Below are 21,681 nucleotides of genomic sequence, written 5' to 3' on the forward strand. Positions count from 1 at the left end.
AATCTACAGTCCACACTGCTGATGCAAATGTTCATGGGATCTTTTAATCCTGTTTCTAAATCATCTTCAATGAAAAGATTAGTATACGGCAAGCAATATGATACAAATACATGTTAAGTACCAGTCCATATTAAATTCAGACAAAAGGTGATACATGTAGGTTCTCAGATTATGATGATATTTCACCTACTGGTTTTTTATGGTCCAAATATAGTGTATGTAAAATAAAAATTAAATTCATGAAACGTTACTATGGAAATCAGTTAAAGATAGTTCCCTTAGCAACGGAGCTGAATTTGCTCTATGGTTTTGGTATACTATCACCATTTCAGATGTTAAAATTTAATCTTTAAGAATCAATTTGATTAAACAAAATCTGATATCTTAAAGACATTATATTATATACTATAATCATCACCAAAATAGATTAAAAAGATAAAGGAATTTATTTCTACCGATCCTCAAAAGATAGGTCATTTTCAAATTTTGCTGAATCAGCGTTTTAAGCAGTTTTTAGTCAATTTTAATTTAGTAAAGCAAAAAAAGTCAGATAAATATGCATGGTAAGTATATTCAAAATGAATATATAGGAGATGAAATAATTATATCTACTTTTATTTCCATGGGCTCTTTCTTTTAAATGCCCGTTGCTAGGCAACAAAAAATGGTTGTTTTTATACTGAAAATACAAACAAATCCCTCTAAGAACACAATTTTTAGAAGTGTTACTGCATAAATCAGATAAATGTTATGAAAAGATTTTTTTTCTCCACCAATTATAATATTTGTAGGAAACAAGGTTGTGTTGTGTCCTTGACCCAAGGTCATGTGGACAAGTTCAAGGTCACTTAAATAAAAAGTGTCTGATCCATATATTTCTTTTGGAGTAACATGATGATTAGGAATTTCTATATCACACAAAAACTGTTGATGGCCCGAGATGTGACAAGACCTTGACTCAAGGTCATTTAGATAAGTTCAAGGTCACTTGAAGAAAAAGTGCATTATTTGTGTCCAGTGAATAGAAACTGGGGGAGTTTTCACTTCATACAATTTGTCAAAGATTGCAAAAGATCTGAATGTGTGTCATCATCTTGACCCAGGGTCATTTAGGCAAGTTCAAGGTCATTTGTTTTAAACTATGCATAATATTTTCTTAGGGAAATGTATCAATACTATGTCACAATACCTCTAATATCATGATATAATAGAATCGCGAAAATGTGAATTTTGCTAAATTGCCCTTTTTTCATTTTCTTTAACTACCAGTGGTTTGTCAGACTATTTACTGTCTGTTTTTTGACATTTGAACAATTTGTTTAACTTAGCACACCTGAGTAGACCAATAGGTAATTGATGTGCAGGTGATGGTAAGAATGTGATATCTGTTCAATACCTTACATTTGGGCGCTTTCAATCATGAGCCAAATATTAAAATTTTGAACACATCGATCACTAAATCATGCAGAGCAATTGTCTTACAAGATTTTCAGTTCATTTTTATATATTTCTTGAAATAATTTGCAATTAATGAGAAAAACTTATCTAATCCATTAGGCACAGTATTTTTTTTAATAACCTATGTACATTTTTTGTTTGACATGAATTTAATTATATTATTATACCTGTGATTGAGCTATTTAATCCTATTAAAGAAAATATGAAAAACAAATTAAATTGAGCTTCCATATTTAATTGTTCTTCAGGAGAATTTCAGCAAGTAGGAACTATGAGGATGATATTCATATGAAAATACATGGGGTTCAACATATCAGCATGGTTTTTGGTCAAAGTATGAATTATGTATTAATTTTACATGTACATTGTATTTAAATTACTACCCAGTGGTGTATTGCTCAACCGATGCAATTATTATCAGACAATAATTGTACTTATTATCGTACATAATATCTGAAGAGACTGTTCATGTAGATTATTCGTTGAAAATGGAGTTTTGCTCACCCCTCATCCCATTACACACAATCTTGTACATCAATTCAATTGAAATGATACCATGTTATCATAAAACAAGAATGAATTAACAGGGCTGGACGGTTGAGGTCATTGTAAGATAGTATTCACTGGTATTCTTAAAGGGCAGAGCTCTTTATAAAGCTATAAAAAAAATACTGACGTTCACCAGCTGAAATTTAATGATTTTCTTTAGCTTAGCACGTCATATCTAAAAATTAAAGGTTACTAAGAGCTGATGAGTAATGTGTTAACCACCCAGCTTTCTTTTAAAATCTACAGATATTGTCACAATAAAAACACTTTGCATAAGTTATATACATGTATGTATCAAACAATTTCAGTCCTTGTCACAAAATGAGTAATGTTTCTATCTCAGTCAATTATGTCCATCCTACTGAAATTCTGCAGCTGTTTCGGCCTTAGCAATGTTCAAAAGAACTGCATCCAAATCATCATCACTGATATCTGTGGAGGATGTTTTTTTCAATGCAGAAAGTCTTGAAAAAAAAGATGAGATTTGACCAACAGCCAGATATTGGTTTGCACTGAATCTTTTTTCTCCATTTTCATTTTTAGCAACTCTCATGTTTTTAGCGACAACTGATGGATGTACCTTTGCTCCACTACTTTCTCCTTGCAAGAATATATCACTAAGATATGATTTCAAGTCATCTGAGAATCTAGCACTTTTTCTCTCTTTTTTCAAAGCCCAACCCATATCAGACTGCACACACACTTGCTCAGTGACCCCTTCTCCGGTTTTAGAGTATTTCAGAGTATCTTCTGATAGTGTACAACATGCATCCATCCATCTCATTTTTATATCATCATAAGATGACCTTGCTTGGAGCTTGTAAGTGTGATTGCCAATTAAGCAATGGTTTTGCATGTCGCTGTATCTTGTGAAGATCTGGGTACATCCTGCTTCAGGACAATTAAAAGCATGATCATCTGAAGAATCAACAACATCATTGCTCTCTTTGGGGTTTTGAATGTGCCCAACTGATCCAGATTTCAAAACAAAATCAGATATAATTTCTAATTCTGCCAGGTCCTATAATTAAAACATGCAGTGGTTAGTCATGTATTTGAAAGATTTCCTTAATGTTTGAATTGCATTAATTAAAACTGTAAGAGTAGTTGAACTGGTTTGACTTCTAAAGCTTGATGTCATTATAAACATTTCAGTGTACTGTAATAAAACAATCTGTGTGCTTAGTGCTGCACATACATTGTTACACTTACATTGTTTTCATGTTCAATAGGCAACTGCTTGCCTATGCCAATATTGAAGGCCCTCCAAGTTGTTAGATGCTTTGGTTCAAACTTGACATTTGAAATCTTGGTTATGCCCTTTATTGGGCACTTAGCTGTAGAAGGAGGAAATCCCTGGAGCTTAACATGTGCTGCTTGACATCCAGTTGTTCCTTCATACAGGTCTATGGCAGACTTCATGTTGGCTGCTGTAAGGATGTTATATCCTGATGCGACAACTTTGCTAAACTTCCCTCTCATGTGGGCTATTTTAGCATCACAATAGGACTTCCCACTTTGGGCCTCACTGTAATCGTAGCGGTCTATGAACACTCCTGAAATGAATTATATATATATATAAATATATATATATAGTATTCATGGTAAAGAACGTAAACTTTTGACTGCATGATGCCTTGCTTCAATAAAGGTATCTCTCTCTCTCTCTCTCTCTCTCTCTCTTTCTGCCTGACTTACTCATAAAATTAATTCATCTACAAAGCATTTACTATACTTAATCCATTTGCTGTGTCAGTTATTAGGTTACCAATGCATATATATTTTTAATATATGACTTGGAGGATAAATAAAAATTATTTACCAGTGCGCCTACTGATGCCTGGTATGGCAAGCCATAGATTGCCGCAATGGTAGCACCCGGCATTATCACTCCGAATAAATGCCCTTGTTGTACTGGGAAGTTGCAGTTTCACATGATGAAGTGTGTCTTCCAAAAGACAGGCAACCGCTAACCAGTCTTGACGCACTCCATCCAACATGTGAGCGAATGTTCTATGCTAAAAAACAAAAAAACTTAACATGAGTTTGTAATGCATTAAAAGATTAAGTAGACCTAAAATTCTTTATATAACAATGTGTATTTTTATGCTGCATGCATGATTTCATAATGCATCACTACATTGTAAGTCATTTTATATTGATTTGCAAATGTACATTGTACATGACTTTTATTCAGATTGAACTGATTGTGTGTGCATGCTTATTAACCCATTGGCAAGGCTGCTTGGAAAGTAAAAATACAACTTATTGTCAAACAATATCATTTAATCCATCAAAAATTATGAGAGATCCTATAGCCATAGAATTACCACATTAAATTGTTCTCACTAATCTCACCTTTAAATTTGAGTTTTCATTCTTGTAAATGCACACAGACACGTGCCAATTTAAGCCCTTCTGGCCATACCAGTCGCTCTGTTTTTCTCTAAATGTAATTGGTAAGAATTTCATGGCCCAGTCCATAATAATAAGAATATCACCAGGCTGGAGATCTTTCAGTGTGTGTGTCCTAGCAGTATCCTGATTGATAGTTCTAATTATGTGGCTTTTCCATTGAAGAATCTTTGTTACCGCTGCATCAATATCCATAAACAATTCTTCTCTGGTGTTGGGGGAAAGATCTGTCAAATTAATCATTATTTTAAAATCAAACTTAATCGAAAAAAAATCAATATTTTTAGTATACACTCAGTGCCATGTTTCACTTTCAAATCTTATCAAATTGATAAGAATTATTCATTAATAGCAAATTACCTGCGAGATTGCTCAGGATTTCCTTCAAATTTAAAACTGCTTTTGGAAGTAATTGGCAGCGGTCGCAACCAACATTATGTTGGTGGTCAGTACATGCTTGCTGGAACTGAATGTCAAGCGGATCACTTAGAGCATGGTTAATGCAATGATCACTGCAGTGGTCAGTCTGCATTGAAAGAGAAAAAATAATTGATTTAATTAAATTACCTCAGTAAAGCAAGTCCATTATGAATAACAAAAATGGATCAAATCTGATATTATATTTTATTTAAAAAAGTCCCATTTAAACTTGCCACTTAATTTTACATTGATAAAGTGTAACAGTCATATTGAATATGACAGCAATAAAACATTTATTTTAATACATTGCAATTAAATACCTGTTTCAAATGCATTTTAAAATCTGTTTTCATATAAATTCTACTGGATGCCAAGGATTCTTTGCATTCCTTCAGTTCCATTAGCAATAATCCATCTGTTATGTACTTTTCCACATCTACAATACAGTACATAATGAAGTCATAATACATGTTGTAATGTAATTATATTACCGATAATCACCGTAAGAGTAGAGGATATGAATGTCTTTACTGTTTGAAACACGCTTTTGGTTATGAGAATTTGGTACAGATACATGTGCATTAATTTAGCATTCCCTTGATTGGTGACATTTCCATCACATACCGTAAGTGTAAAAAGTCAATATCAAAGAACTATGGTATAAATTCTACAGGGAGCTGAGGAGAATTTAGCAATTTAATCTATATACACGTATTGTCTTTCATGAAAAATAAACTTTACAAACCTGCAACTACTGATAGAAGCACATCATATGAGCTCTCTCCATCTGCTGTTATATTGTCCAGACCCTTCAGATTTGTGCGCCTTGAAGCAGGACAAACTTGAAGAATATGGAACAATGTAGACCTAGACAGAGGAATAAACTCTGTCTCCTCACAATATGCCAGATAGAGTTTGATCAAAGTTGAGTGCCAGACTGTTCTGACCACCTCTGGAATGGACACAATGCTGCCATCCTCTAGTCTCATCTCTTTAGTACCAACAGAGGAAACCTGTTTAATATAAGTTATATATACTAGTTAGGTCTTGCACTTTTTTGCTCTGCTACACATGTAATATCAATATTTAATTACACAATTTAAAGTATTATGAGTTCATGCATAAATGAAGTTGCAAAAATTACAATTGCACATGTGTTATTGTTTAATTACTGTAAACCAATTATTATCCCCATCATTTTTTTGGGAGGGGGGGAATGACCTCTTTAATCCCCGCAAACAAGTAGTCACATTTTTTTCACAGGCATGTTTGGCCGGTAACTGTATTCTAATAAGTATATATTAATAAAAGTTTAAACTTGTTTAAATGGTAACATACCACTTTATGCAATCATTGGAACTCAGGAATATTTATCACACAAGGATATAATACTTGGTTTATAGTACATTTATTTGATCATCGTTCATGATCTGAATTATTATAATTGAAATACATGAAATACATGTTATAATTATATTTTCATATTTTATTGAATAGCACTTAAGGAGTTCAATTAAAATGAATATATTAATTAATCATTTTGCCAATGGTTTTGGTTAGAGAGAATCATGGTTATTTTCGCAGACACAGAGAGCTGCCATACACAAAGTGAAATCATGAGTGAAACCTTAATTTGCATGACCTGATACAGATTTATCATTACATTGAGGTACATAATTGCAAAGAACTGCATGATACATACAAAACAATTAATAGATACCTGATGAAATGCTGGATTGAAGATAAAATCCAGTGCATGGTCCAATTTCATGAGATCAATTTTCTTATGAAATACTGGTTTCTGTTTAGGAACCTCAGCACCTGTAATAAATGGATTAAATGTAATTAACAAAGCTAATTCTCAACATGTTTTTACTCACAAGTTATTTGGGCACAAAATGAAGCAATCAAATTAAGGAATTAAAAAATCTAGAAATATTTATCATTATTCTAGCTAATAATGAATTACACTTATAATGTTCTTAAAGCACACATTGGCATGAATATAACACACACATTCAATACATGTGCAAGTCATAAAGTGATGAAAGTGAATTACTATACCTTCAGAATGTTCAACAGCATGTTTCCTTGCCTCATTTATAGCATGCATGGTGACTGAGGGAATGATCTGCTGAAGCTGTTTTTTTGTATGAGAGCAAGCAATCATGGACAACAGTCGTTTCTTAACAGCCTTGTCTGTGCTTTCACAGTACAGTTTAACAACAAGTTGATCAAGTTTGCTAGAGCTTGTTTCTTGCTGCTGCTCTGGCTCGTGAATGAGCTTTAACAATTCATTTCCCTGTCCTGGAGCTATACCTAAAATAAAAAAAAACTGTAAATATGGAGCACAAATATAATATATGAGAGACAAAGAGAAACAGTGAGACAAATATCGAGTCATTGTAAAATATAGATATACATGTACTACTACTAGTATGGATTTTATATATAAATGAATAAAATTTTTGGGAGAAAGAAAAAGAGACAAAGAAAGACAGATCTAAAGTCACCATAAGATAGAGAGATACTACTACTATTTCAGAGAGAGGTAAAGAGGTAGAGAGAGAGAGAGAGAGAGAGAGAGAGAGAGAGAGAGAGAATGAATGAATCTTGATTCACAGAGAGATAGGATATTATATGAATCAGTTAAAATAAATATGAGAAAGAGAATCTTGATTCACAGAGAGATAGGATATTATATAAATCAGTTCAAAGTTAAAATATATGAGAGAGAGAGAGAGAGAGAGAGAGAGAGAGAGTCTGAGCCAATAAGAGAAAGACAAACAGTCTGAGTCAGTGAGAGAGAGAGAGAGATAGTCCTATTAGAGAGTCTGCGAGAGAGAGAGAGATAGAGAGAGAGAGGGGGGAGAGAGAGAGTCTTAATAGAGCATTATATAACTAACTGTGTTACAAAAAAGAAATAAAACATACTCTCAAGAACTAAATTGACTGCTTCTGTGGCTTTTCTCTTAAGCAATCTTGTAGTGGAGGGCTTAAGGCTGTCCAGCCTCTGATGTACTTTGAATTTAAGTGGGCTCATCTTCCCATGTCCAAGCAAAGTTACAGCCTTATTGAAAATATCTAGAGTGTTGTTATTTTCTTCACTCCAAGATGAGGATTGTGATGATGGTTGAGAACCAAGAAGCTGTCAAAATTAAGAAAATCAGTTTTACAACCAAAAATCTATAACTAGAGCTATATTTTTACTACAACTACTGAATAAGTGTAATTTAGTCAACATTGTTAACAAATTTTAAACAGTTACATACATATATATTAACTTGATTTAAACTAACATCCATTTACCTGGTAGGTTTTATCATAAATATGTTGTTAGTACATGTCAAGTGAATATTGCCCAATAAAAATTAAACAAGTAATTTATGTAGTACATTTTATTCATATAATAAATTATCAGTGTTTTGATAGTAAAAGTTAATTAAATGATGAGTTGATTTTGCAATGCTTTATAAGTACACCACGACCAAAGTTGTAATCAGTTCAAGTATAGTCATCACAGATACTTACACCCACTGAATCTTCATCAGAAAATATCTCCAGGTGATCATCAGTTTTCCAAATTTCATCTTTTTCTTCCTGTATAAAAATAAAACTTTCAATTAAAATGCACAATTATTTTATCAATCAGGTTCTAATTAAAATCATGAAATACATAATCAAAAATAAGGAAAGCTGATTATCTTTATATGCATATTCTTGATTGTCATTGATTTAACCAAATTACACATACAGTGATATAGGATAAAATAAATCATCATTGATGATTTTAAAATAAAAATATCCATGTGTACCATATCTACATTAACTTCCTTAGTGTCCTCAATCTTTATTGGTGTCAATACATCTGGATGTGTACACTTTGGTGGTAACTGTAAAATATAATAATTTACAACTACATGGAGAACTTAATGTATCCAAACCAATTTAATCTTATTTAACCACATTCAAACTATAAATGAAATAATTGCATATATATATATATATATATATATATATATATATATATATATATATATATATATATATATATATATATATATATATATATATCCATTCCTCTTATATTACTGTGTCAACTTTTCATATCTTACTTCATTCTCAATCTTGTTCGAATTTTCCATCTCCTTGTACAATTCAAATCTACATCTCCGACAAATGCCTGGACAGTAAAAGAAGACTTTGAAGTTAATTTAATGGCAAGATTTGCTTATTAAATTAAAGGTTAAAAAAAATTTAAAAAGATATAAGTAAATATATTGAGAGCATATTACAGCATTTTCTGAAATAACAACAATATTTACATAACACTATACATCTGTAATTAATCTTAACACAATCTGCACAAATTAATCTTGAAAGCCCTTCATTTAATTTAGTGAAAACAATTTTTAAAATTAATATTTTATCTTGAACAGTGTTGAGAGTTTAAAAAAATAGACCCCCCTGGGGGATTTGATCCTGGTAATATTAAAAGACCATCACTTTTTTTTTAAAAATTGAGAGTGAGTTATCCTGAAACTAACCTGATCCAACAGGCACCAACTCTCCTTTGTGCTCAAGGATGAATCTAGACATTTGTGGTGTCACTGGCCGTTCCATCTTTCCATTGTGAGAATGGTCTGGATATGAACACTTCACACTGTGTCTTTTCCATTTTACACCGAGTTTTGCACGATGATTAGGGCATATATTAAAATTATTCAGAACAGGCGAAAATAATCCAATTCTGAGCAGAAGTAAATGTCCCTCAGATGGAATGCTGTCCTGTCCAAGTTTTAAAGACCTAAGATGCCCGCTTACATCTTTTGCACAGTCAGAAATTTGAACAAATTCCCTTTCAGATGGGAAAAACGCTGATAATCCGCATGTGATGTTCGAAAATGCAGAAAAACTGCATTTGTTTTTAAATGCATAATTTGGATGACAGTCGTCTGCCATTTTTAATGGACGGAATCTTGTTTCTAATTCAGAAGAGTTCCACAAAGGGAGATAGTCTTAAGGATTAAACTCCTATTGTTTAGACAGTTGTAAAAATCTTTTAGTAATAGAGCCCACGGAATTTTAATATGAAATCGATAGTTTATCATTTAAATGAATATATTACACACATATCTTGTTAGCATGTATCTGGTCTTTGTAAAAAATTAAACCCAAAGCTACTATGTATGCTATAGAAATAATAGGCATTGCAGAAAAAAGTCAGCATACTTTAAAATGCTCTCTTTACTAAACCACTTAAGCAAATTCCTTGAAATTTTAAACATATCATTTTTTTAATAAAGTCCAACCCAAATTACACTGTAAAAGTTTATTTCATGATATACCATGTATCACATTTTTTAAAGTTTGTCTGGTTTTTATATGGACTGGTACTTAAGATGATAATTCTGATTTGAAACCAACCTCTTTCCAAAGCCAAAGCATTTTGCAATTAGAAGAGGCTACATTCAAACAGGTTCTTTACAAACCTTGATTTTCTACATCTAGAAATCCTTTTAGAATGTCTGGTAGTTTCTTTAATGATGCTCTGTAATAGAATATTATGATAGCTATTTTGATTTTATAGTTAATAAATAATTATTTTAATAGGTTTCTGTGTATTTTAACATGACATTGTGACTGTTCGCCAGTTGTTTTAGTGGATTACACACCGATAAAACTAATTAAGTTGTTATCACTTTCTCATAATTATGATTATGTATATCATACCCAACAGATTCATTTATTTTAAAACCAAAATCTTTTTTCCAGTGATGGGTACAAATAGGTCCAGCTGACACGGTTTTGGTTGATGTCGGCAGCAGATCACTTAGAACTAAAACTAAAACCACATTTTGTTTTGTTTTTGCATTAATTAACTAAACAATGCATACTGCTATGCTAGTGTATCCAGTTATCAGTAATGAGACTGACATTAAGACACAAACTAGCTCCTTCTATCCGGATACAAGATAATAAATATAATTCATTTATATAATTGTGTACATTACATTTTAAGCTAAAAAATACGTTTGATTAAATTGGAAAGTTGCTTTATTTTGCCATTACACCTAACAATAAGCATCAATCATATTGATTAAAACGTCTACCTCATAACAGGTTGTTTTACTGTCCTCTGGAATTTCTGAGTATTCTGTGACATCACGTATAACCGTTGTAATGTTTTCCCTGTTGTATGTTCCACTTACCACTGATGAGGTTTTAGGCAGCAAATATTTCCTTTAATTGAGACAATTATGTGGATAGATGTATAAATATCCTGTTTTATCATAATGTTATTATTATCTGTCATCATCATGTTTGATACATCTAACACCATATACAAGACCATAACACAGAGTCATAAAAACGTCCCTCATATATGATCTAGAATAGAAGAGTTCTACTTTAACTAAACCACCACCAATCATGTTATTCTTTATTAATAAAAATGTAACTTCATTTTTCATTAATTGGGTCTAATAAAGTATCTACCAAACACTAACAACGTTTTCATTTAAAGTCAATCAACGTTTTTTTTACCCATAACCCATTTTTATCAAATTTTAACTTTTAGTCATAAATATTTGGCTATTCTTTATTTTACCTTTTAAACCAAATAAATGTTGCCAGGCTTCCAATTACAGTCCCTACTCCGACTCCGATTGCAAAAATCAGAAAATATAACCAAGTAGTATTTCCTGAAAGTAAATAATTTGCACAATTTCCGTGACTTCTTTACAAAATTGTCTTTCAAATCACAGTTATACATGTAACTTGAAATGTCAATGACTTTAAATTATCACCTTCTTATAGTTTGATATGATCTTCCTTTAAAAAATTATCCATGGTAGTGGTATATTTCACCTGATTGTCAAAACTGTTATTTTCTGTGAATGTGACATCTGTTTGTGCTGTATCGCAGATTCTTTCATCGTAAATGAACTTGAATTTGCATATGGGATTCGTGAGCTTAAAAAATGAATCAGAATTTGTTCTGTCCTGGCCATGGGGTGTGTCGATAGATCGTCGATTACGTGTGTCAGGACACGTGCACGTAAATGCAGAGCATTTTTTCACTTTCTTTGTAACAACACAAAAGGTTAATGAATTGGTATTATTTTTATCCAACACTGTGTATAATCTACAGTCCACACTGCTGATGCAAATGTTCATGGGATCTTTTAATCCTGTTTCTAAATCATCTTCAATGAAAAGATTAGTATACGGCAAGCAGTATGATACAAATACATGATAAGATGATAATTCTGATTTGAAACCAACCCTCTCCAAAGCCAAAGCATTTTGCAATTAGAAGAGGCTACATTCAAACAGGTTCTTTACAAACCTTGATTTTCTACATCTAGAAATCCTTTTAGAATGTCTGGTAGTTTCTTTAATGATGCTCTGTAATAGAATATTATGATAGCTATTTTGATTTTATAGTTAATAAATAATTATTTTAATAGGTTTCTGTGTATTTTAACATGACATTGTGACTGTTCGCCAGTTGTTTTAGTGGATTACACACCGATAAAACTAATTAAGTTGTTATCACTTTCTCATAATTATGATTATGTATATCATACCCAACAGATTCATTTATTTTAAAACCAAAATCTTTTTTCCAGTGATGGGTACAAATAGGTCCAGCTGACACGGTTTTGGTTGATGTCGGCAGCAGATCACTTAGAACTAAAACTAAAACCACATTTTGTTTTGTTTTTGCATTAATTAACTAAACAATGCATACTGCTATGCTAGTGTATCCAGTTATCAGTAATGAGACTGACATTAAGACACAAACTAGCTCCTTCTATCCGGATACAAGATAATAAATATAATTCATTTATATAATTGTGTACATTACATTTTAAGCTAAAAAATACGTTTGATTAAATTGGAAAGTTGCTTTATTTTGCCATTACACCTAACAATAAGCATCAATCATATTGATTAAAACGTCTACCTCATAACAGGTTGTTTTACTGTCCTCTGGAATTTCTGAGTATTCTGTGACATCACGTATAACCGTTGTAATGTTTTCCCTGTTGTATGTTCCACTTACCACTGATGAGGTTTTAGGCAGCAAATATTTCCTTTAATTGAGACAATTATGTGGATAGATGTATAAATATCCTGTTTTATCATAATGTTATTATTATCTGTCATCATCATGTTTGATACATCTAACACCATATACAAGACCATAACACAGAGTCATAAAAACGTCCCTCATATATGATCTAGAATAGAAGAGTTCTACTTTAACTAAACCACCACCAATCATGTTATTCTTTATTAATAAAAATGTAACTTCATTTTTCATTAATTGGGTCTAATAAAGTATCTACCAAACACTAACAACGTTTTCATTTAAAGTCAATCAACGTTTTTTTTACCCATAACCCATTTTTATCAAATTTTAACTTTTAGTCATAAATATTTGGCTATTCTTTATTTTACCTTTTAAACCAAATAAATGTTGCCAGGCTTCCAATTACAGTCCCTACTCCGACTCCGATTGCAAAAATCAGAAAATATAACCAAGTAGTATTTCCTGAAAGTAAATAATTTGCACAATTTCCGTGACTTCTTTACAAAATTGTCTTTCAAATCACAGTTATACATGTAACTTGAAATGTCAATGACTTTAAATTATCACCTTCTTATAGTTTGATATGATCTTCCTTTAAAAAATTATCCATGGTAGTGGTATATTTCACCTGATTGTCAAAACTGTTATTTTCTGTGAATGTGACATCTGTTTGTGCTGTATCGCAGATTCTTTCATCGTAAATGAACTTGAATTTGCATATGGGATTCGTGAGCTTAAAAAATGAATCAGAATTTGTTCTGTCCTGGCCATGGGGTGTGTCGATAGATCGTCGATTACGTGTGTCAGGACACGTGCACGTAAATGCAGAGCATTTTTTCACTTTCTTTGTAACAACACAAAAGGTTAATGAATTGGTATTATTTTTATCCAACACTGTGTATAATCTACAGTCCACACTGCTGATGCAAATGTTTATGGGAACTTTTAAGTCTGTTTCTAAATCATCTTCAATGAAAAGATTAGTATACGACAAGCAGTATGATACAAATACATGTTAAGACGATAATTCTGATTTGAAACCAACCTCTTTCCAAAGCCAAAGCATTTTGCAATTAGAAGAGGCTACATTCAAACAGGTTCTTTACAAACCTTGATTTTCTACATCTAGAAATCCTTTTAGAATGTCTGGTAGTTTCTTTAATGATGCTCTGTAATAGAATATTATGATAGCTATTTTGATTTTATAGTTAATAAATAATTATTTTAATAGGTTTCTGTGTATTTTAACATGACATTGTGACTGTTCGCCAGTTGTTTTAGTGGATTACACACCGATAAAACTAATTAAGTTGTTATCACTTTCTCATAATTATGATCATGTATATCATACCCAACAGATTCATTTATTTTAAAACCAAAATCTTTTTTCCAGTGATGGGTACAAATAGGTCCAGCTGACACGGTTTTGGTTGATGTTGGCAGCAGATCACTTAGAACTAAAACTAAAACCACATTTTGTTTTGTTTTTGCATTAATTAACTAAACAATGCATACTGCTATGCTAGTGTATCACAAAGATAAATGCGTTACTGGCCCTTGACATCATTATTTGATTAGCAATAACGTAAAAAGAACAGTCCTTATCAGTTATGTTAAAAACAGTATTGTTCTATTCAGGTAATTGCTATTATATAAAATGTAAAAAAAAAATATGTAAAGTCAGTGAATAGGAATTGTCTTACATATGTATTACAAGTCATTGTTTTTAATAAAAGGTTGGTTTTCATCTTATCAAAAAGTTGACTCCATAATCTGCATTTTGTTAATCAGAATTGTTTACAGTTAAGTTTCTTATCATTAAAATTGCAGATACATGTAGTGCAAAGTTCGTATCTACTATAAATTATAATAAACTGAATAAAAATCACGAGTTTTTCATAAATTTTCTTTCATATTCAGTGCCATAGTGACAGCGTGTACGCTGACTTTCAATTTCAAACCCTTTTAAATCACGTGTTAAACATACCACAAGCATCTTAATATTGATATTGAAATTTTAAAACGTGTAATGACTAAATTCCAGATTTCTTTACAAAAACAGATACTATATAAATTGATATAAAAAAAAACCAACATTACCAGTTATGAAAATAAATTTTTTGGCGGCACACATTTTGTAAACAAGCGTCATTTAATTCCTTGTACCAGAGGTACACAAAAATCATTCAACTAATATGATGTATATACGTATCACAAGTGACTGTATCACAAGGACAAAAGCTGTACGTAAACACGTGGGAAATCCCTCCTACGGCGGAAGAAACACTCATTAATTAATTCAAACTTTATTTCCCTTATATAAGGATTATTTCAGAACGTACAATTATACATACATGCAACACATATACCGGTATTTACAAGACAAGTATTTACATAAGACATAAGTATTTACATATATACAAAAACAAACAAAACAAAAAAAAGGTGGGGAGGTCCTACAGGGGGATGTGCACAAACACAGGTTATGCTGCTAACATTTCGTTAGGTTTAGCTTTGAGGGTCCGATTGTAGCGTTCAGCAGTGCCTCGGATGTAACGAAAGTTAAATATACGAACTGCACGTAGGTCTTTTCTGACAACCATGTGAAATATTTCCCACCTAGAAGAAAGAAGAATATATCATCCTTAGTCATGGCACACAGGTCCGCGGAGAGGTGAATATCGAAGGAGTTGCTTATCTGATCCCACCAGTATGTACGTAAGTCATACGTAGAAGGACAACAACAAGCAAAATTTTGAAACATGTCTACAATCACGGTGTCGCATAGTCTGCAGATAAAGGGAGTCTGTTCCGGAGGGCAAGCTATAAGCTTGCAGATAAATTTCGTATGAGTTGGACGGAATGGACCAGATGAAACTTGGGTTTTGGTTTTGGATGATTGATTTGAAACGGTAAAAATCATTGTCATTTATCATTCTAATATTACGGTTTGTTTAGTGTAGCTTAAATACAGCAGATTTCACTTTCTTTTTCCAAGTCTGCTTCGGTGGAAATGACCAATCATGGGGCCACGTTTGTTGGTATTCAGTACTGTAAGTTGACAAATTATTGATGACATCAGGAATAATTCCTCGTTGTTTATTAGAAATGTTCTCCAGGAATGAAAATAAACGTGTTGAGAATATCTTCTTTGAAAGAGAATGGTGATCCATCAGACAGAGTCGGCCTAGAAATAAGAGTTTGCGGATATCTATTTCCGATTTGATAGGTAGAACGTTGAAACACTTTCACAGATATCGGATCTTGTTTTGGTCGGAAAGTGTTGTGCATTTTTGCAAACAAAATGATGTTGAATATCGTGATAATTCATAACCGTAGAGGCCTGTGGGAAAACGATCGTCTTATAGAGGTGTGGCAAAGTAAGCGGTTAAGATAGTTGAAGCCTATATTGTTGAGAACATAATATGATTTTTGTCCTTTTCTACAAGCTGTTATTATCCTATCTGAGAGTGTAAGTTTGTTGTTGATAATAATGCTTAGGTGATTATAGCTGTCAGCACATGGAATTATTGTATCACCAAGTTTCCATATATAATCAAAATCCAGTATGGAGCGTTTGGAGCGGACTTGTAAAAAGCACGATTTTTTGGGCATTAAAGGAAAAACGCCACTTTCTGGAATATTTGTAAGAGACATTAAGCATGCGTTGTAACGCCGTTGGTGTTCTTGCAATGCACGCGATATCATCAGCAAGCGATGGGCAGTTGCCGGTTATACTAAAAATACCAGTATTTGTACAGCACTTTTCCAAGTTAACAACAAGTTCATTAATATACACAAGACATACGTAGGTTGACAGAACTCCACCTTATCGTACACCTTGTGACACGGGAAACCAGTCTGATTGGGTTTGATTGGTTGTGTTTGTATGAGAGTCATTGATGATTGACCAAAGTTTTCCAGATATACTCATTTCGCGTAATTTGATAAGGAGGTCATGCCTCCAGACTGTATCGAAACCTTTTGAGATATCTAAAAAGCATAAGTAAATATTGCTGCCCTGTTCAACGTTATGGTATATAGTTTTTTGCATATTGAAGAAGGCGGTTAAACACCCAAGATGCTTTTGAAAACCTTGCTGTTGTCCGCAGGGGAAATGTCTGTCAATAACGATTTAAAATTTTATAGGATTCCTTAATTATTGGTATGCAAATAACTGAACTAATGTGGCAGAACAGATTCATTTCTTTTTATTTCAAATGTATATATTCGGACGGATGTATGGATTTTTTTCTATTTTCGTTTTGTGTAGTATATTCTTCTATATTATTTATCTGAATGTCTGTTGTGCACTTATGGTTACCTTTAGTCATTCCCTAATTTATTATCCATTAAATTTGATTCCAACCGTTCAAACTAAGTAAATTGAGCAGTGCTACACTTTCAACACTGATGGTCAAACCAAGCTTTATTCAGATAAGCTACATATTGTGGTATGTTAATATTATATTTACTAAAGAATTTCTTTACTGTCGTGATAGTGACAGGGGTATTTGTTTTAATTGCAAAGTTTATACTTATATTATAAATTGTTACAAAACACGTTTTTATCCTATAAATGAAAACTACAGTAACGGTTGCTTATTGTCAAAATATTAAAGAAACTAAACATACGAAACTTACATGTAAATTGTATTACATTGTATTTAATGTCTATTGTTCTTTTTTTGTGTATATGTCAATAAATTAAAACGTTTAATAAATCTGTAGAATGAAGCAGTTGCCTTTGAATTTCCTTTCTGCTTGGTTACACCAATATTAAGCAAATTTATATACAACATGTATGTAACACCAAGAATGTTAGTTTAGGTACAAATTAAGTATGTAATTCTATATTTTAATCGATTTATAATCCAAAAATAATTTATTTGAAAAATGATGCTTATAGTGTATCATACATTAATGTGTTAAATAACTGTTAACAAAGAATGAATACACCCTATTGTCAAATGCATATTCAGTGTCTTATACAAAAGTTTGTATTAGTATGTGTATTTGTAAGTTAAACGTACCTTACAAATTCAAACAGTTATAAAACCATTGTACCATATATATGATAGGACAGGGTAAGGTATATATTATTTCTGATCGCATACAACAAACTTTACAAAATACGCTTTTTAATTATTCAAGGATAGTAAATGAATAAAAAGTCTTTATTTGATAATGCTTGTAATGATGTAATGTATGATAAAAATGATTTACTTCTTTAAATATTATATTTGTTACAATTTGAACATTACATGCGCTTTGAAATTCAATGTTCTTTCTTTTTATTTAGAAAAAGTGAAACTAAACACATTTTCAGAAAGAAAAATAAAGGCCGTGCATTTTAGAGTGTGTTAACCTGTTTGAAATAAAAGATAAATGAAAATTATCTTTTACAATATTTGTTTTTGAACAAGTTTGAAAATGAATCATAACGTTTTTTAATAAGAAAGATATTCCGGAAAAAGCAACAAATTAATAACTAACAACATCTTCAATTTACCAAATATTCAAAGATTAGATAGCAATTAATTTGTTTAATGAAGTGAATCACAATGATAAGGACATTTCACTTAAGTTCAATTAGAGCGAAATTATTGTCGCCCTGTACAAAAATTGATTTGCTATATGTTCCTTAGAAGAAATATCTTTCCTCTGACAAAATTTAATGACTTTTCTCAACCTTATTTGTCCTTAAAGTTTAAGTTACATACAGACTTAGCATACTAGCAGGTTTTTAAAACAAAATTAAATTTAAAAAAACAGCTCATATTGCTTTAACTTAATTGTCTTCTAAGCTTGGTGTTCCTGAATTTAAGAAGACTCGATGGTCGTGCCCATGTTTAAACTGTATTGATATCCTGTTTAATAAGGGCTCTACATAAATATATCATGAAACACCCAAATTTAAAAGTTACAATTGATTGATTTTTTTTTAGTTTATATAAGTTTAGTTAAGGTAAGAAATCGTATCTTAAAATCTTAGGTAGATCTGATGGTTGACCACCGATTTCCTTAACTCTCTCTTACACACTCAAGGGCATACCGCTTTAAATAACAACAGAGACTAAGAGTACTAGTAAAACATTTTTAAAGTATTATTTTGGAATGACCTAAAAAGCTAATCTTTTCTTAATTTGACTATTAGGCTATGACTATTAGGTTGCTTTTTGTCTGGTGTAATAATTGTAACTGTAATTGCATTGCGATTTGAGCCATAAATATCTGATGAAGTTGTTTTGAGATGCAGTTTCCTTAAATGCAGTACTTTATGGTGTGGCTGTCACCGTCATCTTAGAGCTGAAAAGGAAACAGTATCTTGTATATTTACTTCCTTTTTACAACCATCACATTATTCAAGTGAAGATTATTTGAACGATTTGGTAGGACTGTCTCGATGTCCTATGTAGTGAATATTTCACTTACAAGAACTCATTGAATAATATTTGCGGTTTGCTTTAAAAGAAAAAAAAACACTATTTTAAATTCATTTTTTTAATTACTAGGAATGGGATAGTCAATGAAAGTATTTCTGGTTGAAAAAAAATACATCCAATTCACGGATGCTGTCATAATGATAAGTTTACAAATGATTTACTGTGTTAACAAATAAGGAAAACATTCAAATATTCTTGTTATAAATACGTTTCCTTGTCTCCCAAACTGCGTCTTTTGACTGTTTTGATAATTATTAAAGGGTAAATATTCAAGAAATAAAAATATTTTTGAATGGGTGAAATGATTTTCTATGCAACTTTTATGCAACTAATTAATGAGTTACCTTCATTCCTTTTTTACCGTTGAAAGTGTAATTCGCACAAAGGTAAGTCATGTTATTACTAAACAAAATATGTCAATGTAAATGTGAAAAGGTTGCTTCATTGCTTTTATAAACAATGTCCTTTGAGTAGTGGCCAAGAACGATCCAGTACACAGTCAACATAGTTTCCATTCAATCATCGATTTTTACTGGTAATTCACAGGATGAAGTTCTGCCATTAAGGCAACTGAAATGTAACCAACAGATCTTGACAGGACAGCAAAGCTTTGCCATTCAGTCAGATATTAGTTATGTCCCAGTCACACTGTTGTTAACCGAATAGAAAAGCATTATATTGTGGTTATGCATGCTGAAAAGTGTTACATCGAGCTGTACAGTCACTATTTCTTTGCTTCATAATATTGATATTTCAAAATCATTTAGTAATACTGATTTGTATATCAAATACAATGTATCTCATCATACTTATGTAGAGCAATATGTTTCGAAATATGATTTTGATACGTTTTGTTTGTAAATCTTTAATGTTATTTACAAATATTTAATAGGAAATCGAAAAAATTACCATCACCTCTTGAACATTTAAATTTATAAATACAGGGTATCAAAATTGTTCACATCAAGTACATTAACCCTTTAAACAGGTATATGATTGAAATATGTTTATTCTACAGAGAGTTATCTTTCTTATCAGAGAATATCACTGTCTTTGTGGCTTCGAAGTGAATAAAATGGACAGATAATATTTGATATCAGTGAAAACCTATCATAACGAACAATGATTAGTAATTGTCAACATATGAAGGTCTTTTCTATTTTATACTTTTTATTACGGATGTCAGATTCGTCTGTAATTTGTAACGAGTAAGTTACTCTCTTGCTTTTTGAATGCTGGACAACTCACCCAAAAACTTTTCAACCCTAAGACAACTTGGCAGCAGTATAAAGCAGCCCGCCCCAAATATCATAATTTACATGTATATAACATATATATTGCACATTAGACTTGCATATTTTGATACCTTTTCGATTGTTTTAAATAATAATAATAATGTATTTAAGTATTTAGACTCCTAATATTTTTGTTAACAAAAGCAAAAATGGAATTAATTTTCCCTTCAGTTGTTTGTAGCACTTTTCATATGCGTGTACTTTATATAAATCATATCATATGTACATTTATTAATACATCCGGATGATCCTTTTCTTTTTTTCATTTTAGTAAATTTCCTGACTTTGAATAGTAAAACATTCTCTTATTATCATCGCTTTGAAGCAGATTGCAGATTGGATACGCCAATAAATCATCAGCTTAATTCATGAAAGCCAAGGAGGTTACATACGCTTATTAGTCACTACCTTGATTCAAAATTGTCCATAAATATGTCCTTCTGATTAATTTCAGCTTAGATTTCATTATAATAATGATTTTATTTTAGTAATTAACAATATCACAAGAGTATCATAACGTGACAATTTGGTCGTTGATTCAATAGTTACATCGTTAAACTCTTAATAACTGTAGGGCAATTTATAAGTAAAAACAATTCAGGTGATTTACTAAGAGTCCTGTCCCTAAATCATCAGTATTTTTTTAAAGGTTAATTTGCCTTAATCACATATTTCACGAAAAAAGATCCAGTCATTTCAATAAAGGCAAAGATAAATATATAAATTAAATCTGTTATGGATAGTTTTGTGAATCTAAGAAATATTAAATAAAAACATCAAAATAAGAATATAAACCTTTTTTAAGAACAATCATAAAACATTGTGGAAAAAAAGATTATTTGGGGCGAATTGACTTTAGTGGGATCAAGTAGTCATGAAGTGGGGGCGAGTTGTCTATGGTTGTACTTGGGGCAATTTTCCTTGTTCTTCGTTCCGGGGGGGGGGGGATTTGTCCTAATCTTTTCCATTTTGATCGAGAACTTAGTCAAAATGTAAT

At 31.6% G+C, this 21,681-nt stretch overlaps 2 protein-coding genes and 2 pseudogenes across 2 annotated transcripts; all 4 read right to left on the bottom strand.

The window, feature by feature from the left end:
* Positions 1-1,672: 1,672 nt before the first annotated feature.
* On the bottom strand, positions 1,673-4,379 carry LOC128157874 (uncharacterized). Its single transcript, XM_052820536.1, has 4 exons — positions 4,366-4,379; positions 3,830-4,025; positions 3,220-3,563; positions 1,673-3,028 (listed from the first exon to the last, which is right to left on the bottom strand). The coding sequence occupies exons 2-4, from the start codon at positions 4,005-4,007 to the stop codon at positions 2,366-2,368; spliced, it is 1,185 nt and encodes a 394-aa protein (XP_052676496.1). The 5' UTR covers positions 4,008-4,025; positions 4,366-4,379; the 3' UTR covers positions 1,673-2,365.
* LOC128159325 (uncharacterized) lies at positions 4,342-10,201 on the bottom strand. The gene is made up of 10 exons (XM_052822379.1): positions 8,958-10,201; positions 8,658-8,735; positions 8,374-8,442; positions 7,777-7,990; positions 6,907-7,161; positions 6,563-6,663; positions 5,588-5,855; positions 5,163-5,278; positions 4,783-4,948; positions 4,342-4,649 (listed from the first exon to the last, which is right to left on the bottom strand). Exons 1-10 carry the CDS (start codon positions 8,985-8,987, stop codon positions 4,342-4,344), a joined length of 1,605 nt encoding a protein of 534 aa, XP_052678339.1. The 5' UTR covers positions 8,988-10,201.
* A 715-nt stretch (positions 10,202-10,916) lies between these two features.
* Positions 10,917-12,596, bottom strand: LOC128159326 (uncharacterized; annotated as a pseudogene).
* A 179-nt stretch (positions 12,597-12,775) lies between these two features.
* LOC128157876 (uncharacterized) lies at positions 12,776-15,095 on the bottom strand (annotated as a pseudogene).
* Positions 15,096-21,681: the final 6,586 nt, after the last annotated feature.

This window comes from Crassostrea angulata, chromosome 8 (assembly GCF_025612915.1).
Source record: "Crassostrea angulata isolate pt1a10 chromosome 8, ASM2561291v2, whole genome shotgun sequence".
Lineage (NCBI taxonomy): Eukaryota > Metazoa > Mollusca > Bivalvia > Ostreida > Ostreidae > Magallana > Magallana angulata.

Bases quoted from the DNA above. Each gene is read 5' to 3' on its own strand.
- LOC128159325 (XM_052822379.1), bottom strand. From the start codon at position 8,987: ATGGAAAATTCGAACAAGATTGAGAATGAA. The intron at 5,856-6,562 runs GTATCTATTAAT...TATATTAAACAG, and splicing joins TCAATCCAGCATTTCATCAG to GTTTCCTCTGTTGGTACTAA. The intron at 4,949-5,162 runs GTATTTAATTGC...CTTTCAATGCAG, and splicing joins TTAAAATGCATTTGAAACAG to ACTGACCACTGCAGTGATCA.
- LOC128157874 (XM_052820536.1), bottom strand. From the start codon at position 4,007: ATGTTGGATGGAGTGCGTCAAGACTGGTTAGCGGTTGCCTGTCTTTTG. The intron at 3,564-3,829 runs GTAAATAATTTT...AATTCATTTCAG, and splicing joins AGGCATCAGTAGGCGCACTG to GAGTGTTCATAGACCGCTAC. The intron at 3,029-3,219 runs GTAAGTGTAACA...TTTTAATTATAG, and splicing joins CTATTGAACATGAAAACAAT to GACCTGGCAGAATTAGAAAT.